The 25,289-nt window shown below is 41.8% G+C and overlaps 1 protein-coding gene across 5 annotated transcripts in view; it reads right to left on the reverse strand.

Annotated features, from left to right (window-relative positions):
- dock3 (dedicator of cytokinesis 3) overlaps positions 1 to 25,062 on the reverse strand; it is a 965,674-nt gene extending 940,612 nt beyond the window's left edge. For all 5 annotated transcript variants that reach the window (XM_080184500.1, XM_080184509.1, XM_080184492.1 and 2 more), the window contains exon 1: positions 24,788 to 25,062. In XM_080184500.1, the coding sequence (XP_080040626.1) occupies positions 24,788 to 24,824 (37 nt within the window). In that variant the 5' untranslated portion in view covers positions 24,825 to 25,062. The remainder of the gene's footprint in view (positions 1 to 24,787) is intronic.
- Between the last annotated feature and the right edge of the window lie 227 nt (positions 25,063 to 25,289).

Here is a 25,289-nt window from a genome sequence, read left to right on the forward strand (position 1 = left end):
CATGCCCAAATGGTAAAGCCCGTATAGGACTTGATAAAGGGGGGAACGACTAATCAGGAAAAGAGAGAGTGGGGAGATGCAGAGCCATAGGCTTTTTCAGATTTAAAGCAGGCTTTGGTGATGCCCTCAGCTTTGGTCACCAAACCATTACACATTTTCTGTGAGAAAAATGATGGAATACAGGCAGTTGCTGAGCAGCATGGGTGCAGATTGAGACCAATAGGGTATTATTCTGTTCAGTTACTCAGTTGCCAAAGGGATGTATTGGTGTGTAGGGACACTAGCTTGCGCCTCATGGCAGTCAATGTTTCGAAACCCCTCACCTTGATGGGAAAAATAATCCTCCATAGCCCACATACTCAGGCAGCCAGTGTTCCTTTAGAAGCAGCAGTAATAAAAATTCAAGCTCATAGGAAAATTGAGGATAAAGTACAGCGACAAAATCATTTTGCCAACCAGGCAGCAAAGGCCTTAGTAAAACAGGATTAGGAGTGGACACAACCTGTAGTTGGCAGCTATAGTAGCTGTCCAGATATTGATGTAAAACAAGTGCAGGAACAAACAGACGAAGAGGAAAAGGAGCATCGGAAAAAGATGGAGAGCGGAAAGGTCATCATGGAATATGAAGGGGAGAAGGGAAAATAATATTTCCAAAAGTAATAAAGCATTCGTTACTGAAGATTTATCGCGGAATAGCACACACGAACTGGGACAGAATGCTTTATTTATTGAAGAAATGTTAATATTGTCAGAGGTGCCTGCAGTTCATCCTAGTGGTCCCAGGACATCCCTGCAAGATTAAAGTGGGAAGTCAACCAGGACCCAAAGGACCCCAGGAGAATGTACAAACAGATGTTACAAGGCCTTACCACAGGTACAGGCAAAGTGTACTGTTTAATAATTGTCGACCAATTTACTCGATGTGTTGAAGCATTCCCATGTAAAGGTGCCTGTTGTAGCTGTGATATTAGCAAATGAGATAATTCCCAGGTGGGGAACACCTTTTCAGCTGGATTCTGATTGGGGAACTCATTTCACAGGAAGAGTTTTGAAAGAAGTCTGTCACATATTGAGAATAAAGCAGAGGTTTCACATATCATATCACCTTCAGTTGAGGAATGGTGGAGAGGATGAATTGAATATAGAGGGGTTTAATAGGCCATCTATATTTTCTCAAAAAGTAGGTGATCATGCAACAGTAGCACCAAGATTGAACTAAATTGGCAGGAAAAAGTAGTCCTAAGTTGCCTCCACCGTGAAGTAAGGTAATGGTAAAACTCATGACAGACAAAAAAGGGGCTAGGAATTCACTGGGTCAGGACTTCTGATTCGGTGGTTACAGACAGACATGTGCCCTAATTGACGAGAAGCATGGCCTGCGCTGAAGACACTGGACTCAATTAAATTGTACTCCAGTGATAACCCCCAAGATAGCGAATCTGACCCAGTGACTGAATATTTGTTGTAATAGATGTGGAGATAATGTGGTCTGATCGAATTTATTCTGATTGCTAAATTTAAAGGTCGCGAGACCATCTGAATTCTATTACAGATTATGTGCACAGAAGATCTCTGACCTGCTACAGCTACACGAGGCACAGCTTCAAATCAAGATCGACCGGAAATCCTCCAAAGCAGAAACAAATCAAGTCACGAGAGAGTGTACAACGTGCGGTGTGGTGATTGTTTACAAAACTTGCACAAGCTGTATTATTACCCGGCATCGATCAACAATTGTTGATTTGATTGCAGACAGAAGTTGTAGAGACTATCATAATGAATGCATGTGATTATATCTTTTTAGTATTGACTGTACAGATTTTGACTCAGGTGGGCCAGCAACTGAGGTTCTTCAGCGTTCCCCTCAGGAATTATGGCACACGCATACACTAGATTGTCCAGTTAGGCAAAGTGTTGGACATGTTCACACATTCCCATACATGCAGGAAGGGGAATACCATTACTGCCAATGCCCTTAGCGTGGTCAGAGTTAGTAATGGTGGATTAAACAGCCCAGAATTCCAAGTATCCTGGATACCCAATACCAGGATTCATCAGTCGAGAGATAAGGAAAGAATTTCACAACATTGAGTCTTGTGCAGGGAAGTTAGGTCATATGAACACCTATACACTTATCTATAACCTAGGGGAACCTATTCATAGTTCAGTTTTATAACAGCCAATATCAAAACCAAAAGGGGTATATTGTGCGAGAAACATGGAAGCCCAAGGGGAAAACGTAGGCATGAGTGAATGTGACCACATGGTGGATCGAACCACTCGGCTGAGTCCAGCTCAGTAATCATCAATCTTGCAATATTTCTTATTGCTTTAGAGGAAACAACACTTATCCAATGCTCAATGGAACATATTGGATTTGTGGGGATAGGGCATATCCTTGGCTCCTTGTCAGATGGAAGGAGTCGAATTTACCTTGGATACATAATCCCATACATATAATAATTCCTAAATTCCCTCCCCTGCCAAAATGTCGACGAGCAATTACAGAAACAGAATGGTTCTTTGACATATTGTTTCCCAGATATGGAGTAGCTAAAGCGACACATGAAATTCTGGTTCTTCGCTCCATTTTGGAACAAGTTGCTAATAATACAGCAACTGCCCTCGCTAAGGTTAATGAGGAGATGGTAGCCATGCGCACTGGTACTTCAATATAGCTTGGCATTGGATTGTCTTGGCAGCAAGGGGTAGGGCTTGTATAGTAATTGGATCCGAGTATTGCACTTACATACCAGATAGTTCAGAAAATGTAACTAATCTGGTTAATCATATTAGGAAGGGAGAAGGAGAAACTTAAAGATCCTGAACCATTTACCTTAGGTGGTTGGCCCTCAGGCTGGCTGGGCTCCTTGGGAACATCAATCCTACAAGGGACTGCTATATTCTTCATGGTGATCTTGGCACTGATGGTGCTTGTCAATGTGGTTAAGTGTGCCTGTGCAAAGTTGTCCAAGTCCACAGAAGGGATAGTAACAGTGATACCAAAAGAACCAGTCAACCTTCAGGACACAGGAACAAGAATTGGGCACTTCTATTTAATAGCCTTTTCTGGGCTATAGCCAAGGGCCAAAGGCAGGGACTGATGGGGAGGGGGTAGTACAGAATTCTTAGTAGTAAACTAAAATGGAGGGTTTAATACAGCAAGTAGATTAGGTTAAGGTAATTATAAAGTGCCATATATAATTCACAATGTACCTGGAACAAAATATGCAAAGATATTATAAATTGCACAACCACAAATTGACCAAGTATTATAAGCTTAAACTGTATTTAACATAAAAAAGGTATTGTGGGCCTTGGCCAACTTCGTTCTGAATGCAGCATGAGAGAATCATTAGTAAACAGGCCAAATTCTTTTAATACAATGTAGCATAGAAAGGCAGCTTCTGTTATCTATTTCTGGATATGCAACAGGCAAGTTTAAAAAGCCTGATATTTAAGGGAGTAAATTTCTTCATGGGTAGCGAGGTTGGAGCAGTCTTTCAAGCTGAAAAATGAGAAAAAAAGAGTGACACCTTTCACTAATTAAAAATCACAGATGTTAACCATGGCCTTGGTTACTAGTAATGACATGGGTTAGGTTTCCTAGATAAAGGGGAAGGAACCTACATGGCAATAAGCTAATAATCTCCTATTCCTGTTGATAGGTGGAGCATTAATCGTGTGATGATTGTGATTGGGCCGTCCAGTCTGATTGACGAGACAGGTGGGATATTGAAATGTTCAGAATAATATAATAGCTTTAGCTTGCAATATTAGTTCCGAGAGAGGACAGTCAACGCTCATCAACAGTCTCTCTCTATATGCACGCATTCGCAAATAAATTCCTTTTCGTTTTTTAACTAGAGAGATAATAGTAGAGGCGGATATAATTTTGTCTTTTAAAAAGCATTTAGGTAGTTACATGGGTACGTTGAATATAGAGAGATGTGGGCCAAATGTGCCAATTGGGATTAGCTTAGGGGTTTTTAAAAAAAAAGGGTGACATGGACAAGTTGGGCCGAAGGGCCCGTTTCCATGCTGCAAACCCCTATGACTATGAATCTACGAATCTAACTATATACTGTCTTTTGCAGTCTACGTGTTGGTTGAGTAAGGATCCAAAACAAAAAGCACCCCACAGGGACACCTGAGAAAATTCCTCTTACAATAGTATAAATTTGCAAAGCACTAAATGCCATTCTTTTCAAATTTGTCACATAATCCTTCCATTTACCATAAACAACCTCCCCTTGAGTTTGAGGCAATAATATGGCATTCATTCATTACAATAGATCAGTAGATCAACCCTTACATAAAAGTATAGATTTGGCTTCATCAGGCTGTTTACAATTAGTGTAATCATAAATTAAGTGTCAAGGCAGACTCATCTCTAATCATAAATTGGTGGAAATACTCAGCAGGTTTGACAGCATTGTGGTAAAAGTAATAGAATTAGCATTTCAGATCTGTGGCTGCCCTCATGAAAGAGCTGAAACATTCACCAGCTGAAACAGTGAATTATACTGTTCACTATGCTTGATCTTTCCAAATTGTTATATATTCTATGAGAAAGCAGAAAGCTTGGCGAGTCAGAGGTTTACAGCATGGAAACAGGTCTTTTGGCCCAACTTGCCCATGCCACCCTTTTTTTTTAAAAAATCTCCTAAACTAATCCCAATTGCCCACATTTGGCCCCTATTCCTCTGTACCAATCTTACCCATATGACTGTCTAAACACTTTTTAAAAGACAGAATTGTACCCGCCTCCACTACTACCTCTGGCAGCTTGTTCCAGACACTCACCAACCTCTACGTGAAAAAATTGCCCTTCTGAACACTTTTGTATCTCTCCCGTCTCACCTTAAACCCATGCCCTCTAGTTTTAGACTCCCCTACCTTTGGGAAAAGATATTGACTATCTAGCTGATCTATGCCCCTCATTATTTTATAAGACCTCTAAAGTCACTCCTCTCTTCTACGCTCTGGAGAAAAAAGTCCCAGCCTATCCAGTCTCTCCTTACAACTCAACCATTTACTAGCATCCTAGTAAATCTTTTCTGCACTCTTTCTAGTTTAATAATATCCTTTCTATAATAGGGTGACCAGAACTGTACACAGTATTCCAATTGTGGCCTTACCTATGTCTTGTACAACTTCAACAAGATGTCCCAACTCCTGTATTCAATGTTCTAATCAATGAAACGAAGCACGCCGAATGCCTTCTTCGCCACTCTGTCCACCCGTGACTCCACTTTCAAAGAGCTATGAACATGTACCTCTAAATCTCTTTATTCTGTAACTCTCCCCAACTCCCTACCATTAACTGAGTAAGTCCTGCCCTGGTTCGATCTACTAAAATGTATCACCTCGCATTTATCTAAATTAAACTCTATCTGCCATTCATCAGCCTGCTGATCCAAGATCCCATTGCAATCGGAGATAACATTCTTCACTGTCCACTACGCCACCAATCTTGGTGTCATCTGCAAACTTACGAACAATGCCTCCTACATTCTCATCCAAATCATTAATATAAATGACAACTAACAGTAGATCCAGCACTGATCCCTGAGGCACACTGCTGGTCACAGGCCTCCAATTAGAAAAAACAACCCTCCACAACCACACTCTAGCTTCTGTCAAAAAGCCAATTTTGTATCCATTTAGATACCTCACCCTGGATCCTGCGAGATTTAAATTTATGCACAACCTACTATGCGGTACCTTGTCAAAGGCCTTGCTAAAGTCAATTCAGACATCAACCACACTGCCTTCATCTAGCTTCAAATATATTTCAGCACAACGTCTTAATGCATTCTCAGCTTATCTGTCATTCTGCATACAAGATGAGATTACTTTGTGTGATGTATGTGAAATTAAACACACACAAGCAGAAGATTTAAAAAAAAAAATCAACATACAAACAGAAGTTTAGACAGCAAAACTCAGGTAATGCCCACAATGGTATCACAAAGGCAATAACAATCTCGGGTCTATATAGTTTTATGCCTACAGTGGATTTAAGCATTTCAGAGTCATGCAATTTTCTATATACAAGGTTCAAAAAATATGTTCTTTGTATCATGCAACCATAATTCTCCTGGATTAATATGGCAAGGCATGAAGAAATTAGCTTATTTTTTCCATCACGTAGGATTTCATTTCCTTCTCTATGTTCTTTTATGTGAACATTATCCAAATAAAAAAAAAGCAAAACACTATTTCAGGTTTCCAACTTCTACAAAAACTAAAATGTTCAAATTACTTAGCCAAAAACATAAGAGTCAGTATACTAGCCAACAGAATTGCTAGATCATAAAACAGCTGCAAATGGGAAGAATCCTTATTCATCAAGGAAGAGGAAAATATTTGTTTCCATAGCATGCTAATGCAAACTATATTGATTACCCAAAGCAATTCCAAAAGCTTTGCGTTAGCCACCTTTTGTAAACCACTCCAAGCGCCTTCTTCCACGCCCAGGAACCATTTAGCCACTGAAAGTCTCGCTATTCAACGAGGCACTGCCTACTGAAACCTACTAAGTGCAACACCTGAAAAGAAACAACAAATACTCACCACTCACTATCTTTGAGTCCAATAATCCGCAACCAAACAAGTTATAGATTTTAATCCTGCCGAGCCCTCCAACATTATATAATGGATCTCTATTCTTCTCACCATGAACTCTGCATATCATCTTTTTTGGCAAGGCTCATTCTAGTCTACATATCGCCTCTCACTATCAAAGATTGACTTATTCCCATATCTCTCCAAATTACCTAATCCTCCTGGTAAACTGAAGAACAAAGGAGATTTATGGGAGATAATGTACCTCAGATTAAAGACAAAACTCACAAGGATGGAAATTACATTGAAAGCCTCAGATGCTTTCACTGTTATAAAGTAGGACACAAAGTCACAGGGATAAACACTGGGAAGACAGATGGGGTAAAACAGGTTAAGCCAAATGGGATTTGTTAGTGGTAAGGGAAACCACACAGTTAAAGAGGTGCAAAACAAAATGTACAGCTTGGTCAGGGTTTGGCTAATAAGAAAGTATCAGATCTCGTTAAAGAATTTACTCACGTGGATAAAGTTTACTCATGTATCAGGAGGAGTAAGAAGTTAAGAGCTACAGGAGCAAGTCAATCTTTGATGGTGAGAAATAAAGAGACGTGCATATTAAAATGAGTCTTGCCAGAAAAGATGGCAATATGTGGAATTCATGGTGAGAAGAGTCGTGTTCCATTATATAATGAAAGGTTGAAGAGTCCAGCGAAATATTAGAAAGTGGAAGAGGAATCTGAATGTATACTATGGTTATGACTCAGTGAACAACCAAATCCAGGTGATTCTGAATTTGACATTCCTCCAATTAAATTAGATAACGAGGAAGCTATCAGAAATTGGAATAAATTACTGAGCTACCTGTTAGAGGAAAATCAAAATGACATGAAAGCGTTATTACAATCACGTGGAGATATATATGGGAATAAACTGGGAAGTGCTAAAATAATTGTGAATGAGGTAGTTGTAGAAAATGCTTTTCCAATTGAGAAATATTTGTATAGACTTAATCCTCTCAAGTTGTCATCTGTTCAGAAGGAGAAGTTGTTGTTTGCTCAGTCTGAGATGCAACAGCCGAAAGTCTCACTCACATAAAACTGGTGAAGGCGGAGATGGAGAATGCAGTAAGGAAAGTGACCACAGAGATAGATGCAAGAAAGCTAACAGAATCGGACCCTGTTCCTGAGTTGTTGAAATGACTTAAAACATAAATTGCAGGATTGTCAAAAACAGCTCATCTATGCAAAGGAAAATGTTGATGAATCAGCATTTATGTGTTCTCTCAAAATGCAGATTGATGCGCAGAAGTATGTTACTACTACAGACAAAAATGTGAAGACTGTTTGCTGAAATTATACCAATCAAAATCAACAGCTAAGATAATGAATCTGTACAGCTTTCACAGATATGGATGCCCTGAAAGAGTACTGTTCACAGCTGGTTTGAGTAAATGACAGTGGTTTTCACAGCAACGTAACTGCCACAATGATCTCTGGAATCATGGTTGCCAAGGGTTCTGATCCCAAGGAAGACAATCTGCTGTATGTCTTTGCCAAAGAGTGTGTAGGAAGTGATGGTGAAATCCCGAACAAAGGAACTAAGGCCAGTTAATAAGAAAGGAGACAGAGATAAGGTGACCTTTCTGGATGGCCTTGACCATACAGATGTGACGTTGAGAATGTAAGCAAAAGGGACAAAAACTCTTTGACAATGTTTGCGAGCAGTTCAATCTTTTCAGAAACATTTACTTCACTTTGATTTCCAAAGTCCTGAAATGTCAAAGAACTGATTGGACTCAGCAACAAATTAGAAATCACATTCAAAGTGGTTTGTGCTAGTTTACATCCAATGTAAAGTTTTATCTTCCTGATCCTGCCTAATTCTCAGAACATTATCAGAGCTAATCTATAATTGTAATGACGAAACTGAGCTCAGACTTGGAATAAAAGCAGGATTAAGGATTGAGGGAGGCTTTTGAAAAGGAAAGAAAGCAGCTGAACAATAGCAGTGAATCTAGAAAGGACGAGGAATGTGATTCCTGACGCTTTTCATGAATTTGAGAAAAGTAGTAGTAATGTTCAATGGTGGAAGAGATAGCAGAAATAGACCACACTACTGTTACATTTGGATGCTTAGATTTAATTTAAAAATGTACATTATATATAGTAGAATATGAATAGCGTGAAAGTAGAGGTTTTGAAAAATGAAGTCATTTTTGCATATCGATGGTTCATTTAAAAAGGTTACGTGTGACAGTGCTATGACTTTAAGAAATATATTTGAGTGATGTTTCTTGTGCAGGATTTTTCTACTAGTCTCTTCTGTATTTCGGTAGTACTTTACCTATAACTGGCAGCCTGCATATTGATGCCGCAGAAGCATATTTATCTTAATTGCTGGAACATTTTGTTTTAATCAGGGCTAATGCATTGTTGTTGTTTTAGTGTTTTCCTTGGGGATTTATCTAAGTGGGGCTTGATTAGGTTGATTGACAGGAAAAGTCATGTGACTGGACAGGGCGAGGTTCACAGAGGGAAAATGAACAAAATTGCCACTTGGGAGCTTGAGTGAGGCAAAATAGCTCTCCTTCTGTTTCTTCCTCTCTCTGGATTTGGAGACTGGGATCTGCCAGAAAATAGGTCTCTTTCTCTGAAGTTCTGCTGCTTCAAGATCTGTATCTTGAAACCGCTGTATGGGAGTCAGAAAATCGGTGTCTTTCTATATCTGTCCAGATGGGTTAAAGGGAAGAAACATAGCATGCACGTAAGCATATATGGTTTTGTGCGAATTAATCCTTAAGAAGGATGTCTATGGCGATATCGCTTAATTTGGAATTAGGGAGATAGATAATTAAGTATTTCAATTGATAAAAGTTATTAATTCTTTGTTATATTCTAACTGTATTGTAAAATAAAGTTTGTTTCAATAAAAACTTCCGAGTAGGCTAATAGGATCACACAGAGCAAAATACCTTTGTTCCCATTCATGCCCAAAAATCAAATGAAGTTAGCCTAGACACTAACTTTGTAATATACCTTGGAGTTTCTGATCTGATTCCTAACAGAATATATAGCGGTGAGAATATCTGCCATGCTTCCCTTGTCTGGAGTGGGCAAAACAGTTGTTGAATGGTAGCAATGCAAAGAAGGGTTCTGGGAAAGATTTTGCCTCAGATTATTTGAAAAGATCTGAATTCCATGAATTACTTTACCTCCCAGTGAGGCTTAGCAAGTCATTAATATATTATATAATTGATTATACAATTGATTCACTGTCCACTATGTCACCAATTTTGTAGATGACATCAAGCTTACTAACCATGCCTCTTAAATTCTTATCCAAATCATTAATATAAAAAAGGTTGTCTTGGATTGCAACAGGGCCTTGATCAATTGGCCCAATGGGTTGACGAATGGCAGATGGAGTTTAATTTAGATAAATGCGAGGTGATGCATTTTGGTAGATTGGCAGGACTTACTCAGTCGATGGTAGGGAGTTGGGGAGAGTTACAGAACAAAGATCTAGGGGTACATGTTCATAGCTCCTTGAAAGTGGAGGCACAGGTGGACAGAGTGGTGAAGGCAACGTTCGGCATGCTTGGTTTCATTGGTCAGATCATTGAAATACAGGAGTTAGGATGTCTTGAAGTTATACAAGACATTGGTATGGCCACACTTGGAATACTGTGTTCAGTTCTGGTCACCCTATTATAGAACCAATATTAAAACAGAAAGAATGCAGAAAAGATTTACTAGGATGCTACTATGACTTGGTAGTTTGAATTATAAAGAAAGGCTGGATAGACTTGGACTTTTTTCTCTGGAGCACAGGAGGCTGAGGGATGATCTTATAGAGATCTATAAAATAATGAGGGGGACAAATCAGCTAGATAGTCAATATATTTTCAAAGAGGTAGGGGAGTCTAAAATTAGAGGGCATAGGTTTAAGGTGAGAGGGGAGACACACAAAGGTCCAGAGGGGCAATTTTTTCACAGAGTGGTGAGTGTCTAGAACAAGCTGCCAATGATAGTAGTAGAGACAGGTACAATTTTGTCTTTTAAAAAAAGTGTTTAAATGGGTAAGATGGGTATAGAGCAATATGAGCCAAATGTAGGCAATTGGGACTAGCTTAGGGGTTTTAAAAAAAAAAGGGCAAAATGGACAGGTTGGGCCGAAGGGCCTGTTTCCATGTTGTAAATCTCTCTGACTATAAATGTTGAGTGCCCTAGAAGAATAAACCAAATGGGTGTACTCTGCAACTCTGAAAAATGTTTATTAGATACTAGCAATTAAAATTTTAAATGCTTACTTTCATATCACCACTCTCAGGTGGGCTAAGCCAAACAGTTTGTTGAGTATACGAATGTTATAATCCCAGTATGGAACCCTGGTTCAAATGATGCTGACTTTTTTCTCAGAAAACTGGGGGACAGAGTCACATGGCTGTATAAAAGGTTCGATTAGAATATAATACTCCTCTGCTCCCCCCTTTGCCTCATTCATGTACAGTTTTCAAAAAATTAAGAACATAAGAAATAGGAGCAGGAGTAGGCCATCTAGCCCTTAGAGCCTGCCCCGCCATTCACTAAGATCATGGCTGATCTGAAGTGGATCAGTTCCACTTTCCTGCTTTCTCCCCATCACCCTTAATTCCCTTGTCTGTCAAAAACCTATCTACCCGTGACTTAAATATATTTAGCAAGGTCGCCTCCACCACTTCAACGGGCAGAGAATTCCAGAGACTCACCACCCTTTGAGTGAAGAAGTTCCTCCTCAACACCGATCTAAACTGCACCCCCCCCCCTTATCTTGAGGCTGTGCCCTCTAGTCCTGCTATCCTTTCTAAGCAGGAAGAATCTCTCTACCTCTACCCTATCCATCCCTTTCATTATCTTATACATCTCTATAAAATCCCCCCCTCATCCTTCTAAACTCCAGCGAGTACAGACCCAGTCTATTCAATCTCTCTTCATAGTCCAACCCCCTTATCTCCGGTATCAGCCCAGTGAACCTCCTCTGCACTCCCTTCAAGGCCAAAATATCCTTGCGCAAGTGTGGCGACCAAAACTGCACACAGTACTCCAGCTGCGGCCTCACAAGTACACTGTACAGTTGCAGCAAGACCTCCCTGCTTTTATATTCTATCCCCCTCGCTATAAAGGCCAGCATTCCATTCGCCCTCTTGATCACCTGCAGACTGGGTTTTTGCCACTCATGCACAAGGACCCCCAGGTCCCTCTGCACCGTAGCATGCTGCAGCTTTTCGCCCTTTAAATAGTAATCCCTCCTATTATTCCTGCCAAAGTGGATAACCTCACACTTGCTAACATTATACTCCATCTGCCAGGTCCTCACCCACTTGCTCAGCCCATGCAGATCCCTCTGCAGACTTTCCACACCCTCTGTGCAATTTGCTTTTCCACTCATCTTCATGTCATCAGCAAATTTTGTCACCCTACCCTCAGCCCCCTCCTCCAGATTATATAAATGGTTAGTAGCTGAGGCTCCAGCACTGATCCCTGCGGCACTCCACTAGTCACCAACCACCAATCAGAATAGCACCCACTGATACCAACTCTCTGCTTCCTATTAGGCAACCAATCCTCTATCCACGCTAACACCTTACCCCCAACACCGTGCACCCTAACCTTCTGAAGCAACCTTTTGTGAGGCACCTTATCAAAGGCCTTTTGAAAATCTAGAAACACCACACCCACCGGTTCCCCTCTGTCTACCGCACTAGTCACATCCTCATAGAAATCCAATAAATTTGTCAAACACAACTTCCCCTTAAATCCGTGCTGCGTCTGCTTTATCAAACCATTCCTTTCTAGGTGCCTCGCTATTTCTTTGATGACGGATTCAAGCATTTTTCCCACAACAGACGTTAAACTAACCGGCCTATAATTCCCTGCCTTTTATCTGCTACTTTTTTTTAAAAACAGCGGTGTAGCCGTTTTCCAATCTTCCGGCACTTCCCCGGAATCCAGTGAATTTTGGTAAATAATCACTAAGGCATCCACTATCACCTCTGCCATTTCCTTCAGAACCCTGGGATACATTCCATCTGGTCCTGGGGACTTGTCCACCATCAGTTCCATTAGTCTATCAAACACTACCTCTCTAGTGACAGTAACCGCATTCAGGCCCCCAAATCGTATCATCCTTCTATCTTTAATATCCAGCAAGCTATTCGCGTCCTTCTCCGTGAATACCAAGGCAAAAAACTTATTTAAGACCTCAGCCATTTCCTCGTCTCCCACCACTAAATCTCCCCTTTCATCCTCTAACAGTCGAACATTCACTCTAGCCAGCCTCCTCCTCTCTATTTGTAAAAACTCTTACTGTCCTTTATATTTAGTGCTAGTTTAGCTTCATAATCTATCCTTCCTTTATCAACTTAGTCATTCTTTGTTGATTTTTAAACCTTTCCCAATCTTCTAATCGTCCACTACTTTTAGCCACTCTAAACGCATCAGCTTTTAATTTAATACTCTCTATTTCCTTAGATAACCACGGCTGGTTATCCCTTCTCCTACAGTCCTTCTTTACCGTTGGAATATATTTCTGCTGAGCACTGAAAAAGATCTCCTTAAAGATCCTCCACGGTTCCTCAGCCGTCCTACCAACCAATCTGCGCCCCCAATCTACACCCCCAATCTACATTTGCCAATTCCTCTCTCATCCTATCATATTCCCCTCTGTTCAAACAGAGGATACAGGTTCGGGACCCTACTTTCTCATTCTCCATCTGCATCAAAAACTCAACCATACTATGATCGCTCGTCCCAAGAGGATCCCTCACAATAAGATCCCTAATTCTTCCTGCCTCGCTACACAACACCAGATCTAAGATAGCTCGCTCCCTCGTAGGTTCCATCACACACTGTTCAAGGAAACTATCCCGACAGCATTCCAAGAACTCTTCCTCAAGCCCACCACGTCCGACTTGGGTCAACCAATCAATATGAAGATTAAAATCCCCCATAATTATCGCCGTTCCATTTCTGCACGCATTTATTTGCTTGTTTAAAGCCCGCCCCACCTCCAAGTTATTATTTGGGGGCCTATAGACCACACCCACCAGCATCTTCCTCCCCTTGCTGTTCCTTATCTCCACCCACAACGATTCCACGTTTTGCTCTTTGGAGCCTATATCTTCGCTTACTACCGCCCTGATATTATCCTTAATCAACAGAGCTACCCCACCCACTTTTTCCTCCCGTCTATCCTTCCTATACACTTGATACCCCTGGACATTCAGCTCCCAGTCCCTGTCACCCTGCAATTACACTTCAGTCAACCAATCTTCTATGAATTACTTCTCACAATTCCCCCAGATGATTGTCGTCACGAGCCACAAATTCCACTCCCAAAAAAAAAAATCACCCTGTTTGCATTAAGAACTCATTCCAGGTTTTCCAACAAGCCTTTGAAACAAAGCTTCTGTTCCACTTTTAACAAGGAATCGAGCACCAGGTTTTGCACCACTTTTCTCCTGTTTCTTTTGTCTTTCCAGCCTCCCATCCATTAACTCTATCGACACTTCCCATTGCTTCAAAAGGCAACCAGCATAATTAAGGACCCCACACACACCCCGGATGTACTCTTACATCTTCTTCCGTCGGGAAAAAGATACAGAAGTCTACAACTTCTTCCCTGCTGCTATCAGATTTTTGAATGGACCTACCTCGCACTAAGTTGACCTTTCTCTACACCCTAGCTATGACTGTAATACTACATTTGCACTCTCTCGCTTCCTTCTATGAATGACACGCTTTGTCTGTATGGCATGCAAGAAACAATACTTTTCACTGTATACCAATACATGTGACAATAATAAATCAATGTTTTTTCATAAACTCAGGTACTCAATCCTCAACATTCCTTTAAACACTGGAAATAAGAATGCCAAACAATGATTGTTTCATATGTGTGGTTTGTCTGTGGTCAACCTCATCGGTTCTTCTCTTCTCAGGTCTGACTTCAACTTCCACAGCTCCCTGTTCCCAAAAGCAGTTCTTTGTTTAACATCAGACTTCTTTGGAAACTTCAACTTAATTTCTCAAATTTCCTTAACTAGCCATTTGTTAAGCTTCCTGCACTGTTTTCTTAACTATTATTCTACTGTATGACTTTTCTTTAGCAGAGGGAGACATTCCCTCTCTAGTCTATCACCAACTATGACTTCAGATATAAAAACACAAAGCCTTCCTACCCTAAAGATGCACCTGGTTACTAAGCAATGACACTTTATGCTGCTCCAGTTTGTTTAATTCTAACACCATAACCCTCTAAGCAGAACAGAAACCAAAATCCCCGCACATACAAACATCTTTGCCAAATGTGAATGTAACGTAGTTTTGTTTCCTTACACAAGCACTAAATTAAATCCGTTTAAAACTAAATACTTGACAGTGTAACTACCATTGTTTTCTTGATATCTGTTGCAATGTTAACATTTTGAAATTCTCCCACTTAAAATCAGTAGACAGATAGCAAGACATTTTATCATATCACAGGATGTCTCTGATCCCTTCACTCATGACTAAGTTTAAACAAAACATCAGATCTGCATATTCAAAACTGCACATGGTACAGTGATGCAGCAGGACATAGGCAAAGAAAAGGTGAAAAGTAACGTAGTAGTAGTTGGGGATAGTGGGGTGAAGGGTATTGACACTGTCCTTTGTCACAATGACAAAGTGCACAGAAGGGTGTGCTGTCTGCCTGGTGCTCGGGTCCGGGATGTCGCATCTGGGCTGCAGAGGAACCTGGAGTGGAAGGGTGCGAATCTGGTCGTTGTGGTACATGTGGGTGCCAACGACGTAGGCAAAATGCAAAGTGAGGATCTGGGGAGGGAGTATGAAAAGCTGGGAATGGAATTAAAAAGTAGAACCGACAAGGTGGTTATCTCTGGGCGACTGCCTAAACCGAGTGCAGACAGGCATAGGGTTGACAGGATTAAGGAAGTGAATGGGTGGCTCAGGGATTGGTGTGGGAGGAATGGGTTTGAATTTATGGGGCATTGGCACCAGTATTGGGGTAGGTGGGACCTGTTCGGGCGGGATGGGGTGGGTCTGAACCATGCTGGGACCAGAGTCCTGGCAAATCGTGTAAAGAGGACTGTAGACAGGGCTTTAAACTAATTAGGCGGGGGGGAGGGTGCGAGGGTAGGTGACATTACGAGGCCTAAAGTTAAGGAGAGGGTACAGGTAAGGGTGGAGGCTGAGGATGTCCCAATATTAAAGGGAATAGGGGGCGTGAGTATGAATAGGGTCCAGGGGAAGGCTGGGATGAAGGCACTTTATCTGAATGCAGGAAGCATTCGCAATAAAGTGGATGAGCTGGTGGCGCAGATCGACACAAATGGATACGATCTGGTGGCCATTACAGAGACGTGGCTGCAAGGTGACAGGGACTGGGAGCTGAATATCCAGGGGTATCAAGTGTTTAGGAAGGATAGGCGGGAGGGAAAAGGGGGGGGCGTAGCTCTGCTGATTAAGGATAGCATCAGGGTGGTAGCAAGGGATGATATTGGAGCCAAAGAGCAGAAAGTGGAATCGTTGTGGGTGGAGATTAGGAACAGCAAAGGGAGGAAGACGCTGGTGGGTGTCATCTATAGGCCCCCGAATAATGATCTGGAGGTGGGGCAGGCTGTTAACGCGCAAATAAGTGCGGCGTGCAGGAATGGGACGGCTGTAGTTATGGGGGATTTTAATCTGCATACTGATTGGTCGACCCATGTTGGACGCGGTGGGCTCGAGGAGGAGTTCTTGGAATGCTGCCGGGATAGTTTCCTGGAACAGTGTGTGTTGGAGCCGACGAGGGAGCGAGCTGTCTTGGATCTAGTGTTATGTAATGAGGCGGGTAGAATTAGGGACCTTGCAGTGAAGGATCCTCTTGGGCAGAGTGATCATTGTATGGTGGAGTTTCTGGTGCAGATGGAGGAGGAGAAAGTGGGTTCCTGGACGCGCGTCCTTTGTTTGAACAGAGGGGAGTACGGTAGGATGAGAGAGGAATTGGCGAATGTGGACCGGGGGAACGTGTTGGAAGGTAGGTCTGCTGAGGAGCAGTGGAGGATTTTTAAGGAGATCTTTCTTGGTGCTCAGCAGAAATTTATTCCGATGGTCAAAAAGGACTGTAGGAGGAGAGGTAATCAGCCGTGGATAACAAAGGAGGTGAAGCAAAAAGTGTTAAATTAAAAGCGGAGGTGTTTAGAGTAGCTAAGAGTAGTGGGCGAGAAGAGGATTGGGAGAGGTTTAAATGTCAACAAAGATTGACAAAGAAGTTGATAAAGAAGGGTAGGAGAAACTATGAAGCTGGGCTAGCGCTTAATATAAAAAAGGATAGCAAGAGTTTTTGTAAGTATATAAAAAGGAAGAGGCTGGCTAGGGTGAACGTTGGACCCTTAGAGGATGAGAAGGGGGACTTAGTGGTAGGGGATGGGGAAATGGCTGAGGTCTTGAATAACTTTTTTGTTTCAGTCTTCACGGAGGAGGATGTGAATAATTTGCCGGGTGTTAGGGATGGAAAGGTGGTAGGACTGGAGGGTCTCAATGACATTACTGTTACTAGAGAGGTGGTGCTCGACAGACTGGAGGGACTGATTGTGGACAAGTCCCCAGGACCGGATGGAATGCATCCGAGGGTTCTGAAAGAAATGGCGGAGGTTATAGTGGATGCCTTGGTGGTTATTTTCCAGACGTCGCTGGATTCCGGGGAAGTGCCGGAAGATTGGAAAGCGGCTAATGTTACGCCGTTGTTTAAGGGTGCCAGGCAAAAGGCGGGGAATTATAGGCCGGTTAGTTTAACGTCTGTTGTAGGTAAAATGTTAGAATCCGTCATCAAGGAGGAAATAGCGAGGCATCTTGAGGGGAATTGCTTGATAGAGCAGACGCAGCACGGTTTCGTTAAGGGGAAGTCGTGTCTGGCAAATTTACTGGAGTTCTACGAGGATGTGTCTAGGGCGGTGGATAGAGGAGAGCCGGTGGATGTGGTCTTTCTTGATTTTCAGAAGGCGTTTGATAAGGTACCTCAAGAGGTTATTGCAGAAGGTCAGGGGACATGGAGTTGGGGGTAGGGTGTTAGCGTGGATAGAGGACTGGTTGTCAAATAGGAGGCAGAGAGTGGGGGTCAATGGGTGCTATTCGGATTGGCAGATGGTGACTAGTGGAGGGCCTCAGGGGTCGGTGCTGGGGCCTCAGCTATTTACCATTTACACAGATGATCTGGAGGAGGGAACCGAGTGTATGGTGTCGAAATTTGCCGATGACACCAAGATTGGTAGAAAGGCAAATTGTGCGGAGGGTGTGGAGAGTCTGCAGAAGGATCTAGATAGGCTGGGCGAATGGGCCAGGAACTGGCAAATGGAATTTAATGTTGGCAAGTGCGAGGTGGTCCACTTTGGTAGGAATAATGGTAGGAAGGATTATTACTTACGTGGAGAAAAACTGCAGCAGGCGACAGTGCAGAGGGACCTCGGGGTCCTTGTGCATGAGTCGCAAAAACCCAGCTTGCAGGTGCAGCAGGTGGTCAGGAAGGCAAATGGGATGCTGGCCTTCATCGCGAGGGGGATTGAATATAAAAGTAGGGAGGTCTTGCTGAGGCTATATAGGGCATTGGTGAGGCCGCAGCTGGAGTACTGCGTGCAGTTTTGGGCGCCGTACTTACGCAAGGATATTTTGGCCTTGGAGGGAGTGCAGAGGAGGTTTACTAGGCTGATGCCGGAGTTGAGGGGGTTGAGCTATGAGGAGAGGCTGAATAAATTAGGCTTGTACTCGTTAGAGTTTAGAAGAATGAGGGGAGATCTCATTGAGACGTATAAGATGATGAATGGGATGGATAGGATAGAGGTGGAGAGACTCTTCCCGCTCAAAGGACAGTAGGACTAGGGGGCACAGCCTCAAAATAAAGGGGGGGGGCGGTTTAGAACAGAGTTGAGGAGGAACTTCTTCACTCAAAGGGTGGTGAATCTCTGGAATTCTCTGCCCGTTGAAGTAGTGGAGGCTACCTCGCTAAATATTTTTAAGAAGTGGGTTGATGGGTTTTTGATAAGAGAGGGGATTAGGGGTTATGGGGAGAGGGCGGGAATGTGGAACTGAGCCACGACAGATCAGCCATGATCTTATTGAATGGCGGGGCAGGCTCGAAGGGTCCGATGGCCTACTCTTGCTCCTATTTCTTATGTTCTTATGTAAAACTATAGAATCCATCATTGGACAGAATTCTCCCTTTTCAAGTGCCTGCAAGTTCTATCAGCCTTCATGGCCTCCAGGAACTTGATCTATTATTACAAGTGTTAAAAGATAGCTTTAGCTGCCAGGGTCATCAAGAAAATAATCGTAGTGCAGTTTTTTTTTAAAATCGAGGGCATTACTACAAAACAACATTTGCTTCCTTTGCTGCTAATTGGTGTAGTAGGGATTGCACGCAGAGCATTGATGTTGCTTAATGTGTTTATTTTATTTTAAAATTACCTACAAACTTATAGTGATCTAAACAGGAGTGTACAAGAACATAACATAAGAAATAGGAGCAGGAGTAGACCATCTAGCCCCTCAAGCCTGCTCCATCATTCAATAAGATCATGGCTGATCTGATAGTCATTCAGTTCCACTTACCCACCTGCTCCCCACAACCCTTAATTCCCTTATCGATCAGTAATCTACCTGTGACTTAAACATATTCAACGAGGTAGCCTGCACCACTTCAATGGGCAGAAAATTCCAAAGACTCACTACCCTCTGTGAGAAGAAGTTCCTCCTCAACTCTGTTCTAAATTGACTCCCCCTTATTTTGAGGCTGTGCCCTCTAGTTCTTGTTTCCATTCTAAGTAGAAATAACCTAGCTGCTTCTACCCTGTCTGGCCCCTTCATTATCTTATATGTCTCTAAGATCTTCCCTCAACCTTCTATACGCCAATGAGTACAAACTAAAGAAACTTGATATTTACCAGTATTATGTTTAACAGAATGACATTGGAAGCATTGGCCAGCCTTTCAACAATTATCCTTTAGCAATCTTTCTCTGCAGAATTTATATTTAAACAATTGGCATGAGAATAAAGAGCTCAAAAAGCTCAGATAACGTGCTAATCTAAAACTGATGCAAAACAATCAAAAGATGGCTTTTGAGGAGGTTTCAGTACAAAGGTAACAATACAGCTTGGAAAAGCAAGAAAATTCGTAAACTAAGTCTTTCCACGCTGAGTGAACAAACAAAATGAGTGGAGGGGGTCATGTGACTGACTTTCCAATATCACAATATGCAAAATGACGAAGGATGGTCTTTGTATAGACTGAACAAAAAAAAGGAAAATAAAATACCACGGATGCTGGAAATCTGAAATAAAAACCAAAATTCTAGAAAATTTCAGCAAGCCTGGTGGGGCAAGAAAGATGTCATGTTTCAAGTCCACTTCAACTCTTATTCAGAACTGAGGATTCAGTTTCAACATTTCCTGTCATCCTTTATATAATCTGTCCCCCGCCCCCACCCCCCCCACGACAAATGTACAGGTGCTCTTCAGCTTTGAAGTGAAAAAGTCAATATGCCATTTTTGCTATGGAAATCCTCGTCAGCTATAAATTCCCAAAAGACGAAACTGTCAATCCAAATAAGAAAACTTAAAGTTTGATATGAATAGGTCATTGAGCTATTCCAATTTCAAATGCTCCTCTTTACAATCTTCTGGTTCAAAACTCCAAGTCAATATCTTAGGTTTTTTTCTATATAACAGCTTGGTACCATTTGTCAACACTTAAGGTATCACAAAGCCTCAAAACTATACAGAAAAAGAAGGGATAGATGATCACTTCACAATTACTTTCTCCCCTGCATGGAGTACCTTTATGAAAACCTTCTAATCCACAAATGTTTTGTAAACAAATCTTTTCATTTTCAAGCAATTACTACTTTCAAATGGAAACATTTTCACAGTAAAATATATACTTCATATCATAACATTCCTGTCCTTACAAAATTGTACATCATTTGACCTTCATGAATAATGCTAAAAAGTGTGCATACAGAATTACAAAACCAATTAGAAATTTAAAAAATTAGAAATTTTAGGATAAATAAAACTATAACATACTCTATGAACTCATAGGAGCTGTGATTGCCTCACACACACACACACTCCCCTCCATAATTATACAAGGCTAGCTACCAAAGGTCATCCATGTTTCACTATTCTCATGTAAATAGTAAGATATGTCACTTTAATGAGAGCTTGCAGCACACAAGTTCCTTAACTCAGCTCATTAAAACAATAGCATCTTATTTGACATCCCAATTTATTAAATAGCGGCAATGAAAATAACTTCCTATGCTCTACCCAATAGATTTCTAGTGAATCAGCAGAAATGTTACTGGAATGTACGTAGAGAGATTATACAAGAATTAGTATTAAATTCAGCCTGTACAAGTTCAAAAATGTTGTCTTCACATAAAAAGAAACCACGGATGGCACAAACTTCTGGATATTAGAGACAAAATCCCTGGAATTATTTAAGAAGCAGTTGAATTCTAGGTGGAAAATTTGTATATCCTTGAGGAATAATATGTACCAGAAGACCTGCCTCACCTATATTTATTCTGTGACTTTGTGAATAACTATGGATAGTACACAGCAAAAGTATCCAAAGTTTTTGTGAGCCATCTCTAAAATTTAAATTATTCCTAATGAACCTTCAAAAAGCAGATAAGAGGAAGGGCTATCCAGATTGGAAATGTTAGCTTTATTCTCTTTCCACAGATGCTGTCTGATTTGCTGAGATTTTCAACATTGTAAATGCTGGAATATTAAACAAAAACAATAATTTGCTTTTATAAAAAGATTTAATGTACTGGTTTCATTTACCAGTAAGGTAACAGTGCTAAAAGCAGCCGTTTCCATTTTTCTAAAAACTATTAAATTCAAACAGGGCAAAATAACGAAAGGCAAGTACAAATAGAAAGCTGGTCTGTGAGTACCTGGCTCAACTGAATAAGATCCTCGCTCAAGCAGCATTTTTGTGCGATTGGGCATTATTCCCTTTACTTTCTCATGCAATGCATCACTTGCGACAGAAAAGCTAAATGATGCAGCTGCGATATCCTGAAAAAGGTGACTGACATGCCCAAATTGTTCCGGAATAATTCTTTTTTTTATTTTCCATTTCTTGGGGCACCTTGGCTGGGTTTTTCAAAATCGCGGTCACGGGGATCATATTGGACTCCCAACATCTCCTGAACAGTTTCGAATTTTCAAAAGATCAACAAGTGCGAGGAAACGGAAAAGGCAGCCGCCACCGAGCAGTTGCGCCTTAAACTCATTAAGGCTGTTCGAAATTATAATTACCCCCACCCTCGGCCTCTTTTAGATACTCACAGATGTTGATTCCCACCCTCGAGAGCCTGATCAATTTTGTGCGTGTTGGTGCATAACTGTCAAGTTCGTCACGGGGAGCTGGTACAGTAATTTTCGCTGCAGTTGTCGAGGGTCCAAATCTCAGGGGGCAACGAACGCCAGCAAGGCTGCTTTCGTGTTCCTGTCTGCTCAAATCGCGTAGGGAGGCAGTAATAGCTCACAGGAAACGTACCTTTGCCGCAGGTGCCAGAAAGCTCCTAGCCCCAAGATGACTACGCACCTTTAACTGGAACGGTCAAGCTCGCCTCCAAGCTAATTAGACTGTTTAAAATTAACGTCACGATAGTCAAGACTTAATATTCATCCGCTTTGAAAGTACGGTTCCCTTGGTTCAATTTCAGAATCCAATGTTAGAACATTTAAGATGTATTTTCACAACTACCACTCTATGGCACAGGATCTTGGAGCGCAGATGTGGCATTTCACTTGTGTGTGTCACGGCTAAGTAGATTATTCTTTGGAAAATACTAGTTTTTAACAATTCCGTCTTTTGAAGCAAAATCAAAGTTTCCCTGATGGTTCACTATCTTTAGCCGATGGCTAGCTTACCCAAGATGTGGAGATACCGGCATTGGCCTGGGGTAAACACAGTAAGAAGTCTCAACACCAGGTTAAAGTCCAAAAAGTTTATTTGGTAGCAAAAGTCACTAGTCTTCTAGGAGGACCACTTACCTGATGAAGGAGCAGCGCACAGAAAGCTAGTGGCTTTTGCTGACTTACCCAAACCAGGAAGATCCCAGACTTTATCTCCTTCTGTGCTAACTTGACTGACTACCTGGAAATTTGGTCAGCATTCTGCACATTGAGACACAGCAATCCCTGATGCAAGTGGCGTTATCTGGATATCAGGTAAAGACAGAATTAAATTTGGTTCCAGCCAGAAGAATAAAACCGATTGGAAAGTACCGGAGGGCATCTATCACTGTGGAATTGGCAACCAGTAACAATAAGTGTCTTGTGGGAATTGAAAGGGACAACTGTGGAGCAAACAAAAACCTATAAATCATCGTCCTGTGGCCAAACATTAAACTAATACACTTTAGGTCTCAAATCATTAGAAAAGTTAACACATGCAAGCTCAAACTGGGAAATTCGGCAAGTTCAGATTTGAAATTCAACTTTTTTTTTCCAGGTACCAGAGAGCTTGCAAAAATGAAGGTGCAAATTCCTTAAAAGTCGAAAGGTACACCGGTGTATAAATGAAGGAAAAAGTGCATGTAGTTCTTTCTGTGGTGCACCAAAGATAAAGCCGATATGTGTGAACCTCTTTCCTGTATTTTCAAGCATAGTGGGCAATTGAAAGGCTCTAAAATAACACTTCTTGGTGCCAACACATTCCACCGACGTCAGGAATGAACCATCAAATCACATAAATGATAGCCATCATATTCTACACATGTAGCTTGTTTAAACAGATGCACTCAAAGGAACACCTAGTAAGCAAAACAGCTCCCTTTCAATCTCTTGCAAAAGGAACATTTCAACTTATTATTTTGCCGCGGTAGGGAATATTAGCTTTACGATGCAACTGCAAATGGGTACCCCGTGCCAATCCTCCATATAAAAGCTTAAATGTATCTTAGGATTTAATTGCCCGTCCACACAATTTTCTGTTTACCAGAGTTATCCGTCAAGCAGACGATACTACTAAAATCTATAGGTACCAGTCGCTCCAACATAGTCCTTGGCAGCTCTAACAAATGTTGGTTGGTATTAAGTAGAACCAGTAGTTTTCTCCGTTAGCAGTACAAATGTCAAACGCAGCTTTCATCAGATATATATATCCTAAACCGCATTAATCAAATATTCAATAAGACTATACGTACAGAACATTTAATAATAAATCAAGTAATCCACAGTTTGTTATAAACTTGTCTTTAAAAATTGCCTACGGTATATCAATCGCATAAAAGGTGATTTCATGGAACTCAAACATTTCAACCTCTAAATAAATCACAACGTATTATATTGCTACCATCCCTAAAATGGCTGAACGGATGTAGAATAAATGTCATTTGGACTGTAAAACTTGTTCTACAGTCTCTTGTTGACCTATGTTTTGCTTGCTGCATCGCTTATTTCATACACTTCATTGCCATTTTAAACATACCCTCCTCCATTGCCATTTTAAACAGCCAACACAATCACTGTACTACAAGGTGCATTTTGTCAGGACGTAATGACAGCGCCCTCCATCGAAATATGATACCTTTGACTGGCCAGGAACATCATACATAACAGTAAATCACAGCGGAGAGAGAGAGCAAAATATAAGCTCCATCAGGAGACTGGATTTATATTTGCAGTTGGCGCTGCAAAAATTAAAATCCCTAACATGCAGCAATGCATGCAAAAGCAACGCTAACGATTATACAGTGTGTGCAACAGTTTATGTAACTGATTTTCGAACGTACATCGCTTAGATAAGAAAGCTTATCTAACATCAATCAGCGACATTTGGGCTCAGCTGTCATCGACTTTGAATACTTGCAACCAACAGTCTGACAATTCGAGTCGCCAACGCAGACCATTTAAAAACCCATTATTGTGGGGGCAAACTACAGCGCACAAAGCCGCCTTTTCACTAAAATTACAACCATCGCATTTCATTTAAACGCTCCTTTCAGTGAGCTGCGAGGCTAACCATTACAAACATGAAGTATTATACGCTGCGTCCTGCAACCCACGCACTCGGCCACTGGTTGTTTTTTTTGAAAGAGTGGAGAGAGATAACATTAAGGGGGTGCTTATTTTTCTTTACTTGATTTTGGGTTGGTGGGTGGGGGGACACCATCAACTCACCGACGCCAAATTTCTCCTCCTCTGTCGGTGTCCACATCTCGCCCGGTGCTGGACAAGCCTGAGAGGCGGTCGGTTTGCATGGAGGGGCGCGCGCGTGATGAGGCCGTTTATCGCTCACTGACCCAGCACTAAAGTGACTGTCTTCTTATTCCTTGGCACGGTGACGACGGTAGACTATTTGCTCCACCTCGCCTCAGCCGACCCGACTTTCGCTCATTGCGCCGCAGCGGTCAATACTCGCTCCCAGCGACGCCATCCAAAATCACGCTGCTACTCCCCCCACTTTCCCGTGCTGCGGCCGCGCGCCTGTAGGCATGCGCTGCTTAACGGAAAGCGCTCGCGCGGCAGGAGGGGAAAAGGGCGCGCGTCGCCGGCACCTGCAGACGACAGGACGGGACGCTCTGTTTCCATGACGACGACATGGACGCTCACGCAAGGGTTTTTGGGGGTGGGGGTGAAGAAAAGGAAAAGAAGAAAAGCGAATGAGCATTGGATCAACGGA

This window comes from Carcharhinus amblyrhynchos, chromosome 3, assembly GCF_965287045.1.
Source record: "Carcharhinus amblyrhynchos chromosome 3, sCarAmb.v2.hapA, whole genome shotgun sequence".
Taxonomy (NCBI): Eukaryota; Metazoa; Chordata; class Chondrichthyes; order Carcharhiniformes; family Carcharhinidae; genus Carcharhinus; species Carcharhinus amblyrhynchos.